Below are 15,853 nucleotides of genomic sequence, written 5' to 3' on the forward strand. Positions count from 1 at the left end.
AAATCTTCTACCACCCAACTTAAACCGATGCTCTCTGGTCTGGTCTGGTTCCGCCAAGGAGAAGTATTTTTAATTATGTATTTTAGTTATGACTTCTAATTTTATATCCTTTGTTCAGTCCCTATTACACCTTGTCTATTCCAAGGGAAAACTAATCCACTCTATCCTCATAATAGAAGTTCACCTCAAGCAACTGCTTTGTGGATTTCCTTTGCATCTGCTCCAATGGAATGATGTCGTTGACCACAATACTCCCTTTCAAACCACGTAATTATCAATCAGAACATGTCTTCCCTCACTCCACCTTGCTGCTGACTTCAGTGTCAGACCTTTCCTCTTTGAGAGAGGACAGCAGCAGATATTAAATTATTGGACTTAAGTTCAGATGTTTGGAGCACTGATCAAAAAACAATAATTCACACCATGGCAGCCATGAAATATAAATAAATCTGGAGTTAAAAATTAGTGTTAGTAATGGCAGCCATGAAACTAAAATATTATTATAAAAAAATATAATGTAGCGGCGCCTACTGGCGCACGCAGGTATCGAACCCGGCGTTCGGAAGCTGCGGACACGTGACTCGGGAGGGGCTGCTTGTTTTCGCATGGTTATGCTTTCGTGCGTTAGTTCAGCACTGACCACAGATGTGGCCAGACGTATCTAGAGAACCTGTGTACTGAAAACCGAACTTTCGATTAAAGATCCGTTTGAAACTTCTGTTTTCGTTCTTGAGGCCGCCAAAATAACATCCTTTCATAAAATAAATCTGCCTTTTCTACCCAGTCTGGTTATGTGGTTCCAGCTTCATTGAGGTATTTGACTTGTGACACACAAAATCACAGATAATAAAATGGATGAGTAAGTTTGCATTGGAGCAGAGTCCATAATCAATTCATAGCAACATCTTGCAGTATAATGTAATAAGAGATTGACAGAAGTTGAGCCAATCTTCAACTTTTGGTTAGAATGCCTCAATTGATTACCTTTAATGATCTTTTTCTTCATAATTGGCTTCAATTGACTGGCTTCCACTCATATTTGCAGTTAATTGATTACGGCTTTGAGCATAGCACACCTGTATGGCTTTAATTGATGGCTTGTTATAGGTCCTTATGTGATGAAGGCAGAATAATTTAAGGCAATTTAAACTAATTGCCAGCGACAGAAGGAGAATACCTGTGTCAGCTTTCAACTCACTGCTGGACACAACGGGCTACCTGCTTATAAGTGAGTTTGGTATCTCGCGCGTGCGCAATGAATCATGGGATTTGTCAAAGGTCATTCAGAATAAACAAAGAGCATTGCTAGTGATCGCGAACACAACGCCGTGTAAACTGTGTGTATGTATTGGGCGGAACTCTGCGTAAAAATAACATTTTCAATCTGATTTTTCATCCTCTTTGTATCTTATATTGGTTATGGCCGACCCAAATTATGATTTTTTGGCGGACAGGGGGTTGAAAAAGACGGGACGAAAAGATGAACTCACTTACAAGTTACAATGCAAAATAATTAATTTATACAATCACAAGATTATAACAGAAAATTAGAATGTCAAATACTGATTAAAATTATCCAACGTAATGGGAATCAGAAGAGACATGATTAGTCAGGAGACTCGTGACTAAGTGACCAAGTGACTCGTGACTACACAACTTTATTTACACATGTATCTGCAGCACTCATTCAGAAGTCAACAAACATATATATAGCCCGTGGTCGTGGACTAATATAGTAATTGGTGAAAACCCCACAAATATTTTTCATATTATATGTTGATAATTATTGAAATAATTTCATTCTCCCCCTCCCCACCTCCAAACCAAAAATAATCAAAAATGGTTGTAATTCAATGTCACTCACCGAAGTGGACCAGCAAGCGACCAAGGAAAAGCCAATAAAACCACCAAGATCATCGTAGTTTTGTACAAATGAACCATAAATACACCTAGTTAATAGATTTGAAAGCAGTATTTTCTTACCTCGAAGAAGCAAAACTGGAAAATACGTATGAAACGCAGGTCAAAACAATTATCGATCACACAGTAGCTCAGCTGGCGAGAATGTTTATCCCGAATGACCCATGTCCTAGGCAAACTCACACGTGCGCAGTTGTAATACCGAACTCGCTTACTCTGGATTCATGTAATCCTAGATTCCTGGAATTCAACTCAATGTTATAAGCCCTTTCCAGAGTGGTTTCAGCTACACATTGTTGTTTTAAATTTGGTCAGTTGTAAAGAAAGAAGCAACTGAGAATTGAGTTCTTAATCTATTTTTTGGACGAGTGCCCGTGGAAAAGCCAACATTTATCGCTAATTCCAAATTAATTGAGGAGCTGATGGTGAACCACCTCATTGAACTGTTGCAGTCTAGCTGATGAAGGTAACCCCAGAGTCCCATTGGATAGAGACTTCCATGACCTATCCAGTTGGGATGAAAGAATATTGATTTATTTTACAGTCAAGTGGTGCTCTTCCCATGCACTTGCTACAATTGTTCTTTGTGGTAGAAGACCGTTTTGAGAATTGCTGTATCAATAGCCTACATTAATAATTTCAGTGCATTTTGTAGACAATACATAAATCAGAGCGAAGGTCAGGAAGGTCTTAAGGCCTTCTGTTCTTCCTTGAACAAAGATCTAATCAGTTTCCATCTATTCACACTCTCTTCTGCCTGCTAGAACTTGTCCTCATGCTCGACAACATCTGAGTTTGAGATTAGTTTATTGTCACGTGTACCGAGGTGGTGAAACGGTAGAGTTGCTGCCTTATAGCGAATGCAGTGCCGGAGAGTGTAGGCAAATGGCATAAATGTAGCCGGGACATTGTTGGCCGGTGTGGGCGAGTTGGGTTGAAGGGCCTGTTTCCACACTGTATCACTCAATGACTATCACTCTCTGAGAATAGACAATGCACAATAGACAGCAGACAAAAGGTGCAGGAGTAGGCCATTTGGCCCTTTGACCCAGCACCACCATTCAATGTGATCAATCATGGCTGATCATCCACAATCAGTACCCCATTCCTGCCTTCTCCCCATATCCCTTGACTTTGGTATCTTTAAGTGCTCTATCTAACTATTTCTTGAAAGCAACCAGATAACTGGCCTCCACTGCCTTCTGAGACAGAAAATTCCACAGATTCACAACTCTGGGTGAAAACGTTTCTCCTCATCTCTGTTCTAAATAGCCTACCCCTTATCGTTAAACTGTGGCCCCTGGTTCTGGAATCCCCCAACATCGGGAACATGTTTCCTGCCTCTCGCATGTCGAATCCCTTAATAATCTTATATGTTTCAATAAGATCTCCACTCATGCTTCCAAATTCCAGTGTATACATGCACAGTAGCTCCATTCTTTCAACATATGACAGTCCCGCCACCCCGGGAATTAACCTCGTGAGCCTACGCTGCACTCAATACCAAGAATTTACGTCCTCAAATTTGGAGACCAAAACTGCACACAATACTCCAGGTGTGGTCTCACTAGGGCCCTGTACAACTGCAGAAGCACTTCCTTGTTCCGATACTCAACTCCTCTTGTTATGAAGGCCAACTATTTGCTTTCTTCACTGCCTGCTGTACCTGCCTGCTTACTTTCAGTGACTGATAAACAAGGACACCCAGATCTCGTTGTACTTCCCCTTTTCCCAACTTAACACCATTCAGATAATAATCTGCCTTCCTGTTTTTGCCACCAAAGTGGATAACCTCACATTTATCCACATTAAACTGTATCTGCCATGCACCTGCCCACTCACCCATCCTGTCCAAGTCACCTTGCTTCCTCATAGCATCCTCCTCACAGTTCACATTGCCACCCAGCTTTGTGACATCTGCAAATTTGCTAATGTTACTTTTGATCCTTTCACTAAATCATTAATGTATATGGTAAATAGATGTTGCCTTGCGGTACCCTGCTAGTCACTGCCTGCTATTCTGAAAGGGACACGTTAATCCAAACTCTTTGTTTCCTGTTTGCCAACCAATTTGCCTGTCAAATCGCCCCCCCCCCCCCTTTGCCAGTATCCACCTATCACTCACCAGGCTTTGTCCTGCCCATCCACTCCTCCAGATTTCTTCTCTCTCCCCCCCCCCTGCCCCCGCCACCACAGTTAATCTGAAGATGAGCCACAACCCAAAATGTCACTTGTTCATGTTTTCCAGAAATACTGCCTGACCCACTGAGTTACTGCAGCACACTGTGGCTTTATTTGTAACCTAGCATCTGCAGTTTCTGGTGTCTTATTACAGACATGGTTGACCATTGGTTAAGAATGGAGCATAGGTTTATAATAAACTTTTTCTGGATAGTATGAAGATTTTCAAGTGTTGTAACTACGCTCAGAAAGTTAAGTCGAGAATACAGCATCACACTCCTGATCTGAAAATATTGGAATGATTATGAGGAATCTGGAGGCAACGCAGTCACCAGTCGATACAGAGATTCTCACCTGCGCTTTGAGACAGTGTCTATAGAGTTAATTCAGCATATACTCCAGCGTAAGGTGATCATGGAATAATTCATCGTCTGATCATTAGTGATTTTGCACATACATATTCCATCCCAGATTGCACTACTTTCTGGTTGCAAGTCATCCAAGATCTCCCGACCCCTTGCATTCATTGTTTGAATGCACAGAATTTTACTAATGTCAATGTAAAAAATGGTGATGTATGAAAACAAGCAGGACATGAACACAAAGGGTTATATATTTTCTATGTTTAATTCATGCTGTATTTCATACTATTTCTCATACTATTTCTCATATTTGACAAAGCTGAAACACTTTTAAGATTTTATCATACCAAAGGAAAAGTTATCACAGAGCATTCTATAAAAATGTTGCAGCTACAGTACATAACTGCAGGATTCCTTCATTCCAACACTTATTCATTTTACAACAACTGCATACTTCATTTCTTTTGGCAAGCTTGATACTTAATGGCTTCATGTGCCGTTTTTATTTGGTCTTTTAATACAATGCCACATAATACTGGTACCTTTGTATGCAATGTGTCTGTATAATGATTCTTTTCCAAAGTTTATGTACAATTCTGTCTTATTTCATACACCATCCTGTAGCACCTGAACACAGCAAAAATCAATGTGTACATTGCCAGTACACAAGCAATTTTTTTTCTGCAGCTTTGCAGATTCCTTTCAAAATAAAAACTAGAGAATAATTGCAGAGACATGACATAAAAGTGCAAAGTGTTGTAAACAATAGTCAAAAGAAAATTATGTGCAACAGTTTATAGACAATAGACAGTAGGTGCAGGAGTAGGCCATTCGGCCCTTCGAGCCATCACTGCCATTCAATGTGATCATGGCTGATCATCCCCAAATCAGTACCCCGTTCCTGCCTTCTCCCCGTATCCCCTGACTCCGTTATCTTTAAGAGTCCTATCTAGCTCTCTCTTGAAAATATCCAGAGAACCGGCCTCCACCACCCTCTGTGGCAGAAAATTCCACAGACTCACAACTCTCTGTGAGAAAAAGTGTTTCCTCGTCTCTGTTCTAAATGGCTACCACTTATTTTTAAACTGTGTCCTCTGATTCTGGACTCCCCCAACATCGGGAACATGTTTCCTGCCTCAAGCTTATCCAAACCCTTAATAATCTTATATGTTTCAATAAGATACCCTCTCATCCTAAACTCCAGAGTGTACAAGCCCAGCCACTCTGTTCTCTCAGCATATGACAGTCCCGCCATCCCGGGAATTAACCTTGTAAACCTACGCAAGAATGTCCTTCCTCAAATTAGGGGACCAAAACTGCACACAATGCTCCAGCTGTGGTCTCACTAGGGCTCTGTACGACTGCAGAAGGACCTCTTTGCTCCTATACTCAACTCCTCTTGTTATAAAGGCCAACATGCCATTCGCTTTCTTCACTGCCTGCTGTACCTACATGCTTATTTTCATAGGTACACAAAAAAGCTGGAGAAACTCAGCGGGTGCAGCAGCATCTATGGAGCGAAGGAAATAGGCAACGTTTCGGGCCGAAACCCTTCTTCAGACTTCCATAAACTGATGAACAAGGACCCCTAAATCCCGTTGTACCTCCCTTTTTCCCAACTTGACGCCATTTAGATAGTATTCTGCCTTCCTGTTTTTGCTACCAAAGTGGATAACCTCACATTTATCCACATTAAACTGCATCTGCCACCAAATTACATCGAATCTACCCAGCTATTTCTCCATTATGTGACAGATGCAAAGGTGCAGATGGTTATTTAACACATATTTTCTGGCTCTGTCCTCATATACAAAGATACTGGTCTGAAATATTTAAGTGGTTCTCTGAGGTCTATGGAAAAGATATTCCCCCTGATCCAGAACTGGCACTTTTTGGATGCTCAGAGACTGCTTTGTACTTTACGTCTGAAGAACAACAAGCGCTGATGCTTGGTATGGTGGCAGCCAAGAAAATGATCCAAACAGACTGGAAATCATCCACACCCCGCTGCTTTGAAAAATGGCTCAATGAAATGATAATAATCATACAGGTGGAAAGGATACGCTTCTACAACTCCAAGGCACCCAACAACTTTTTAAGTGTTTGGGGACCATTTATCAACCATCTCAAAGACCAATCATTTCATAATTTCATATTATCTGCAGTGATGTAGTCCTGTGCTCTTTACTCGTGCCCTTGCAATGCCTGACTGTGTAGCACCATGTGGATTGCACCAATCCTTTTATGTCTGGTGGTTTTTTTCTGTTATCTTTTTTTTCTTTCTGTTTTTTGTTTTGTTTTGTTTAAATAAAAAAATTGAAAATAAATAAGTAAATAAATAAATAAAAACATCATCTGCCATGCATCTGCCCACTCCCCCAACCTATCCAAGTCACCCTGCATTCTCATAGCATCCTCCTCACAGTTCACACTGCCACCCAGCTTTGTGTCATCTGCAAATTTGCTAATGTTACTTTGAGTCCCTTCATCCAAATCATTGATGTGTATTGTAAATAGCTGCACCGAGCTTGGTCGTAACCCACTAATCACTGCCTGCCATTCTGAAAGGGACCCGTTAATCCCTACTCTTTGTTTCCTGTCTGCCAACCAATTTTCTATTCATATTAGCACTCTACCTCCAATACCATGTGCCCACTAATCTCCAATGTGGGACCTTATCCAATGCTTTCTGAAAGTCCAGGTACACTATATCCACTAACTCTTCCTTGTCCATTTTCCTAGTTACATCCTCAAGAAATTCCAGAAGATTAGTCAAGCATGATTTCCCCTTCGTGAATCCATGCTGACTCATACCAATCCTGTTACTGCTATCCAAATGTGCGGCTATTTCATCTTTTATAATTGACTCCAGCATCTTCCCCACCACCTATATCAGGCTAACTGGTCTATAATTCCCTGTTTTCTCTCTCCTGCCTTTCTTATAAAGTGGGATAACATTAGCTACCCTCCAATCCACAGGAACTGATCCTAAATCTATAGAACATTGGACAATTATCATCAATGCATCCACAATTTCTAGAGCCACTTCCTTAAGTACCCTGGGATGCAGACTATCAGGCCCTGGGGATTTATCAGCCTTCAGTTCCATCAGTCTACCTTTACAACGCTGAAAAAATTGGTGCAAAAGAAAAGACACAATAATATGAGAGGGATCATATTTGTGACTCTCTTAATGGTCCAGAGATTGGTATTAGTCACGTAGAAGAGAACTTCTGATCCGGGCTTTTCTCTGTTGGCAAAAGATGTGCAAAAATTGGTGCCAATTGGTTAGGGTTAGGGACAGGGTTGGGGCTATGACAAGCTGGCATTGGCCTTTTGGATTACTTAATCAGGTGTCTATGAATATTGTACATCTAACAATCGCATTTGATAGTCATTCATTGAGTACATAAGAAAAAAATATCCTTTCTTGTTGTGAGAGAGAATCTGTGATTAAAATATGTGGATTTTAGGTAAATATGTACCGAAAATGCTGGAAACATTCAGCAGGTCAGGCAAAAATATGTGGAAAGATGAACTGTTAAAGTTTCAGGTCAATGGCGTTCATCAGAACTGAACCTTCAACAAAAGAGTCTTCAGCCTGAAATGTTAACTCACATTGTATGAATGTTGCCTGACTTGCTGAGTATTTCCAGAATTTTCTACTTTAATTTCTTGATTCTACCATATGCAATTTTTTCTTTGATTTTTCACAGATTTAAGGTAATTGGCAAAGGGACCAGAAATGTATAAAGTAAATTGTCATGCTGTGGTCTTCACTCACTGAACACAGGGAGAAAATTCAACAGTAACGTACATGAAAAATATTGAAGAAATTAGTTAGTCAAAGCGACTAATTGGATTGCTCTTTGAAAGCACTAATGCTGGTACAATGGGCAAAAGGGAATCCACTTAAATAGGTCATAGGATGCCCTTTCCTATTCCCTATCCTGCAATGCACATTAACAGAAAGAAACAAGCCTTTTTCACAACAAAATAGGACAACACTCATTGTTTAGCCTACTTGTGATGAGAGAATACTTAATAAGTACTATTATACAACTGTAATCAGTCATGGGGATTTGGGAGAGAATGTAGGAAAAAAATTAAAACGTGAAAATGAAGAAAAAAGATAAAAGATTCTACAAAGTTGAAAGGACAACATCTAATACATAAATTTAAAAAAAAAAAAAATCCTGAGCATGGTATTTTATAATTAGTCACCCTGGTGGCTAATTTGGTAGCCAATACATTTGGTAATTAATATGTTGGCTTTGCAATTACTTGTGGTTAAATTTCTCTCATTTTATGTAATTTCTTTAAATAATTTTGAACGTAAAATATCTCGATTTCCGAGAAAACGACAAGGGTGATGTGAAGACCTTGTAAACAATAACTGAGATTTTTTCCAAAGTTCTGAAGTGTCAGCCAATTAATCTCATTATTGTAGAAGTGACACTGATAAACTTCAACATAATGTGCCAAGCAAATTGTACAGTGAATTACAAGGATGAACACAAGCTGGTCTTCCTTCTTCACAAATAATAAATTTGCCTCTTTGGAGATAATTATCAATAACATTTAATACATATCTTCACTTCTTCATCAATGAAATCTTTTAAGTAAAGTAATATATCCTTCAATCTTAACCTGGAAGTTGTTTATTGATTCTTAGATCTATTTATCAGTTAGTGGTTTAATGGTCAATAGCTGACTGTCAACGACTCTCTTAACTAAGGTGGTGAATTTCCATCCTGTATACATTCATGCTTTGCTATTTTGATGCTCGTTAAACCAAAAATAAGTAATTTGTCTGGTTCCAAAACACATACCGTTTGGTCATTCGTGTTATCTCCATTTGTTATGGTAACATTACTTAAATAAAGGTGTACATTTACACAGCACTATGCACAATCTCAGGTTGCATTAAAATGTTATAGCTAATGGCGCGTTTTGGAATCTTTGTCATTGTCATTAATGAGAAACGCTGTAGGTAATTTACAACACCAATACCCCTTAAAGTGTCATTAAATAGTTTGCTAAAATGGAGTGCATTATGGGTAAATAACAAGTATTGGCTAAAATGATGAGACATCTCCTGTGTCCTTAAAATATAATCCTTACTATCTATCTTCAAGGCAACGTGGTTAAAGATGTCATAAAAACAATAGAATGTCCAACAGTGCTTCTGTCCCTCCATGCTGCTGTGAAGAATTAGCCAACACTTTTGTGCTTGGTTGTTCCTTTCAAGGGCTTGAATCTACAATGTTATAACTCAAAGGCAAGGGTGTTGCAAACTGAACCACAACTTTAGTTCATGTAATAAGCATAGAGCTTTGGACACAAGTGTAAAGTGATTGCTGCTTTGGCTGCTATATACATAAATATATATATATGTAACAGTGCTATGATAATAACAATGAATAAATCTCAAGAATGTCAACAATAATACACAGTTTTACCAATAATTTCTCAAGCAGAACATTAAATACATAGCAGTCTGATCACTAAATAACTACAATGGACACATTGTGATGACTTGTTCAGAATCAGTCAGTATTAAAAGGTAAAGTGATGGGTGAAATTCAAAGAAACATTCCATTGTCTCTGGTTGCAATGAGGTGATATTTCATGCTTCATTGTAGACTGCATCTTTGAGAACACCAGCAATACCAAGGCAACATCTTACCTATTAAAATTACTGTTTTAAAATATCTATTCACTGATACTACTGAGAGACCTACATAAACTTCACATGTGCTTGTTTTAAGATTTTATTTGGTGGTGTAGTCTCGTTTGGAATGTTTTCTAGACAATTCTCTACCAAAGTACATTTTTCATGAATAGATGTGATTTTTTTTGTTTCTTTTGTAATTTCTATGCATTTTAATCTCTCTGCGATTGACTAAAATCTAATGAATTTCAAAAATTGATTTGAGAGTTTTCTGACTTAAGTGCTTGAGGTGATTTGAAGATGCAGCAACAATCCTAAAAACACAATCTCAATACAGGTAAACATTTTAATATACTGTATGGTTTCTCAAACATTGGCTGTTTGGTTTTGTGTTGGTCACTCTGATTATTGCAGAGGATTTAGGTTAGTTCATTGCTGTTTCAGAATTATTTTTTTCCAGCACTCAAATAGTTTCAATTAAGTGGATGCTTCTTGGTAGAAAACAGGCGTACCTTGAAACCTGCAAAGAGGCTCCATGGAATGCTGGTGAGAATGTAGGATGCAGAAGTAAGTTACAAATACTAGTTCAATGCTAAGAAGAGAAAGTTTTGTGCGTTGACTGCATCTTCACATCTTGACAACTACAACACAGGCTCCAGCTCGCCCGATATTCAGGGATGCTGCCTGCGGGAAGAGAACCAAAGGTCAGTACATGTGTAGGATTTCATGAATACCAGAATCTTTTCATGCCTAGGAGATCTTAGAGCATAAGTTAATATTTCAGAAATAAACTAAAGATTCTAGAAAAAATGTATCCATTAGCTCACTTTAAAAAAAAAGAATTTGCAAAACTTAATTCAGGTTAGATTCATTTTGATTGTCACATGTCCCAATTGAGGTAACGTGAGTTACCATACAGCCATACTAAGTGAGAAAAAACAAGAATACATAATTCAGCCACATAAAATAAAAATGTAACATAAACATCCACCACAGCAGAATCCACATTCCTCACTGCGATGAAAGGCAATATAGTTCAGCCATCTTCCTCCTTTGTTCATCCGTGGTCAGGGCTGAATCCTCCACACTTGCCATTGCGGACAGTCTGCTGTTCAAGTCCTCTCGTGGGGATGATCAAAACTCCGGCGTCGGAATGGGTCGGAACACTCTGCGGCATGGAGCTCCCGAGTCAGCCGCTTCTTACCGGAGACTGCTGCTTCATGGTGTTAAAGTCCACAGACCCCGCTGTCGGACCTCCTACATTGACGATCCTCTGCAAAAGATCCCAGGCTCCGTGATGGTAAGTCCACTTCGCCCGCGGATTGAAGCTCTGGGCCAGTCTTCAGGAAAGGCCGCACCACTCCACGTTGTAGGCCGGAAGGAGGCACGGAGATAGGACACGGAGAAAAATCACATCTCCGTCGAGGTAAGTGACTGGAAAAAGTTTCCCTCGATACCCCACAGCATCCACCACATAAAACAGACCAAGAAGCATTAAAAATCAAACATTCAAGACATACTTAAAATAATAAAAGCAGAGAAGGGACGAAACAGACTGCTGGCGAGGCGGCCACCCGGCGGTTAGTTTGTGGTAACTAACATTTCCATTAGAAAGTGTACTCATTTAGAAGTTGGCTCACATACTGTGTTTTTTTTCTGGCAATGGTTGTTCAGCTCATAATGTTGATTCATAGATTAATTGTTCCCACCTCCCTGATATACATGGGAGACTTTGTCTGTAATTTCTATCCTTTACTGAACTATCACAATAGACAATAGACAATAGACAATAGGTGCAGGAATAGGCCATGCGGCCCTTCGACCCAGCACCGCTATTCAATGTGATCATGGCTGATTATCCCCAATCAGTACCCCGTTTCTGCCTTCTCCCCATTTCCCCTGACTCTGCTAGTTTTAGGAGCCCTATCTAGCTATCTAGCTCTCTCTTGAAAGTATGCAGAGAACTGGCCTCCTCCCCCCTCTGAGGCAGAGAATTCCACAGACTCACAACTCTCTGCGAGAAAAAGTGTTTCCTCGTCTCCATTCTAAATGGCTTACCCCTTATTCTTAATCACTTTACTAGTGGGAGCATGTTCTGCTACTGCATTTGTCCATTCAAAGATGGATTTTGCTGTGTGGACAGCTTCAGCACTGATGACAGGCTGCCCAGTGCAACAACTTTTGCAGAGTACTACCATGGGTGAGTAGTGTGCTACAGGCTTCATTACTTGCAGTTCTGTCTGTTGAGGTACTGCAGCGGCTACCGGCGTGGGTGTTTTTTAGTCTTTATTTTTATTTGTGTCTAGTTTTTTGTTTTACTACAGGAAACTTTGCATTACTCTCCTGCGACTGTCGTATTCCAGTGCTCCGTCTGTGCTGAGGGCCTAATGGAGCTGACGACCTCGAGCTTCCGGAGGCAAAGCACCATATCGCTCTGAGCTCGCTCCCGTGAGGGTGGTCCGGCTCAGGGCAGGAAGGGGTCTGGGACGCTCACGTGAGGATGGCCAGCACGAGGGGTGGAACGAGGCTCCCGTCGGAGCGCAGCTCGGGAAGGTGCGGCGCTGGCAGCCCGAGGGAGGTTTCTCGCCCATTTCTGCACGGAGGGTCTGGGACGGTGTTCTGGCGGGCGGCGGCCTGATCCGATGTTCGGGGAAGAAGGACCAAAGTCGGGGCGGCCCGGTCCGGGGGAGGTTCGGCGCCCAAGTCGGGGCGACCCGGTCCGTGGCAGAAGCGACGCCCAAGTCGGGGCGGCCCGGTCCGGGGGAGGTTCGGCGCCCAAGTCGGAGCGGCCCGGTCCGGGGGGAGAAGCGACGCCCAAGTCGGGGCGGCCCAGCCCGAGGCTGGAGACGGCGCAGTACTCACGTGAGGGTGGCTGGGACGGTGTTCTGGCGGCGGCGGCCTGAGTCCGATGTTCGGCCGTGGGCCAGCAGCTGCTTCTGCAGGACTGGTGGGCGGCAGCTTCAACCACCCCAGGCCGCGGTTCCGCGGGACTGTTCTTAACATCGCCCGGGGGGGGGGGGGGGGGGGGGGGGGGGGGGGGGGGCCTCAGGGGGGAGAAGAGGAGGGAAGAGACTGAAGCGTACCAAAGGACAGTGAGGATATGCTGGGTGGACTCACTGTGGTGGATGTTAATATGTTGTTGTTTTATTGTTGTTTTATTGTATGGTATTATATGTATGACTGCTGCAATTTCGTTCAGACTTCGGTCTGAATGACAATAAAAGGCTATCTATCTATCAATGCTGATGGCTTTAAAATAAATATAGGATTTCCATTGAATGCAGCATCATTGCATGCTTGCCAGGATCATTCATGTCACTTAGCAGTCAATTATGTTAGTTGTCAGCATGTGTAGTCAGCGTTATTTTGTCTCATCCCATTTCTGCACACGAAGCTCCCACAGCACTGGTGTTTAAAAATTACTAATTAATTATTGTTTTGCGAAGTTGAGTGAAGCATGATTATCGGCCGATAATTGAGGGTGGCTGATAACATTTCATAAGTTCACAAGTTCATAAATTATAGGGGTAGTATTATAACCATATAACAATTACAGCATGGAAACATGCCATCTCAGCCCTTCTAGTCCGTGCCAAACACTTACTCTCACCTAGTCCCATCTATCTGCACTCAGACCATAACCCTCCATTCCTTTCCCATCCATATACCTGTCCAATTTATTTGTAAATGATAAAATTGAACCTGCCTCCACCACTTCCACTGGAAGCTCATTCCACACAGCTACCACTCTCTGAGTAAAGAAGTTCACCTTCATGTTACCCCTAAACCTTTGTCCCTTAATTCTCAAATCATGTCCTCTTGTTTGAGTCTTCCCTACTCTCAATGGAAAAAGCTTATCTACGTTAACTCTGTCTATCCCTCTCAGAATTTTAAAGACCTCTATCAATTCCCCCTTAACCTTCTGCGCTCCAAAGAATAAAGACCTAACTTGGTCAACCTTTCTCTGTAACTTAGGTGCTGAAACCCAGGCAACATTCTAGTAAATCTCCTCTGTACTCTCTCTATTTTGTTGACATCTTTCCTATAATTTGGCAACCAAAATTGTACACCATAACCCAGAATTGGCCTCACCAATGCCGTACAATTTTAACATTACATCCCAACTTCTATACTCAATGCTCTGATTTATAAAGGCCAGCACACCAAAAGCTTTCTTTAGCACCCTACCTACATGAGATTCCACCTTCAGGGAACTATGCATAGTTATTCCTAGATCCCTCTGTTCAACTGCATTCCTCAATTCACTACCATTTACCATGTATATCCTATTTTGATTTGTCCTGCCAAGATGTAACACCTCACACTTATCAGCATTAAACTCCATCTGCCATCTTTCAGCCCATTCTTCCAAATGGCCTAAATCTCTCTGTAGACTTTGAAAATCTACTTCATTATCCACAACACCACCTATCTCAGTATCATCTGCATACTTACTAATCCAATTTACCATACCATCATCCGGATCATTGATGAATATGACAAACAACAGTGACCCAACACAGATCCCTGAGGCACCCCACTAGTCACCGGCCTCCAACCTGACAAACAGTTATCCACCATTACTCTCTGGTATCTCCCATTCAGCCACTGTTGAATCCATCTTGCCACTCCACTATTAATACCCAACAATTGAACATTCTTAACCAACCTTCCATGTGGAACCTTGTCAAAGGCCTTACTGAAGTCCATATAGACAACATCCACTGCTTTACGCTCATCAATTTCCCTAGTAACCTCTTCAAAAATTCAAGAAGATGAGTCAAACATGACCTTCCAGGCACAAACCCATGTTGACTGTTCCTAATCAGACCCTGTTTATCCAGATGATTATATATATTATCTCTAAGTATACTTTCTATTAATTTGCCCACCACTGATGTCAAACTAACAGGTCTATAATTGCTAGGTTCACTCTTAGAACCCTTTTTAAACAATGGAACAACATGCGCAGTACTCCAATCCTCTGGCAACATTCCCATTTCCAACGACATTTGAAATATTTCTGTCATAGCCCCTGCTATTCCCTCAATGTCCTAGGGAATATCCTGTCAGGACCTGGAGACGTATCCACTTTTATATTTTTTAAAAGTGTCAGTACTTCCTCTTCTTTGAATCTCATAGTGTCCATAGCTACTTTACTTGTTTCCCTTACCTCACATAATTCAATATCCTTCTCCTTGGTGAATACCGAAGAAAATAAATTGTTCAATATCTCTCCCCATCTCTTTTGGCTCTGCCGATAGCTGTCCACTCTGACTCTCAAATGGACCAATTGTATCCCTTGTTATCCTTTAGCTATTAATATAGCTGTAGAAACCCTTTGGATTTACCTTCACCTTACTTGCCAAAGCAACCTCATATATTCTTTTAGCTTTTCTAATTTATTTCTTAAGATTCTTTTTACATCCTTTATACTCCTCAAGCACCTCAGTTACTCCATGCTGCCTATAATTATTGTAGATTTCTCACTGTTTCCGATCCAAGTGTCCAATTTCCCTTGAAAGCCATGGCTCTTTCCAATTATTACGCTTTCTTTTTAACCGAACAGGGACATCAAGATTCTGTACTCTTAAAATGTCACCTTTAAATGTCCTCCATTTCTCTTCTACATCCTTCCCATAAAACAAAATGTCCCAATTGACTCCTTTTAAATCCTTTCGCATCTCCTCAAAGTTAGCCTTTCACCTATCAAAAC

At 41.0% G+C, this 15,853-nt stretch overlaps 1 protein-coding gene across 1 annotated transcript in view; it reads right to left on the reverse strand.

Annotated features, from left to right (window-relative positions):
- Positions 1-4,741: 4,741 nt before the first annotated feature.
- The window catches only part of LOC129697949 (kelch-like protein 1), a 357,960-nt gene continuing 346,848 nt past the window's right edge, over positions 4,742-15,853 (reverse strand). Inside the window, exon 11 of the mRNA XM_055636695.1 lies at positions 4,742-10,821. Within this exon, the coding sequence (XP_055492670.1) occupies positions 10,765-10,821 (57 nt within the window). The 3' untranslated portion in view covers positions 4,742-10,764. The remainder of the gene's footprint in view (positions 10,822-15,853) is intronic.

The sequence above is a fragment of the Leucoraja erinacea genome, chromosome 6, assembly GCF_028641065.1.
Source record: "Leucoraja erinacea ecotype New England chromosome 6, Leri_hhj_1, whole genome shotgun sequence".
Lineage (NCBI taxonomy): Eukaryota > Metazoa > Chordata > Chondrichthyes > Rajiformes > Rajidae > Leucoraja > Leucoraja erinaceus.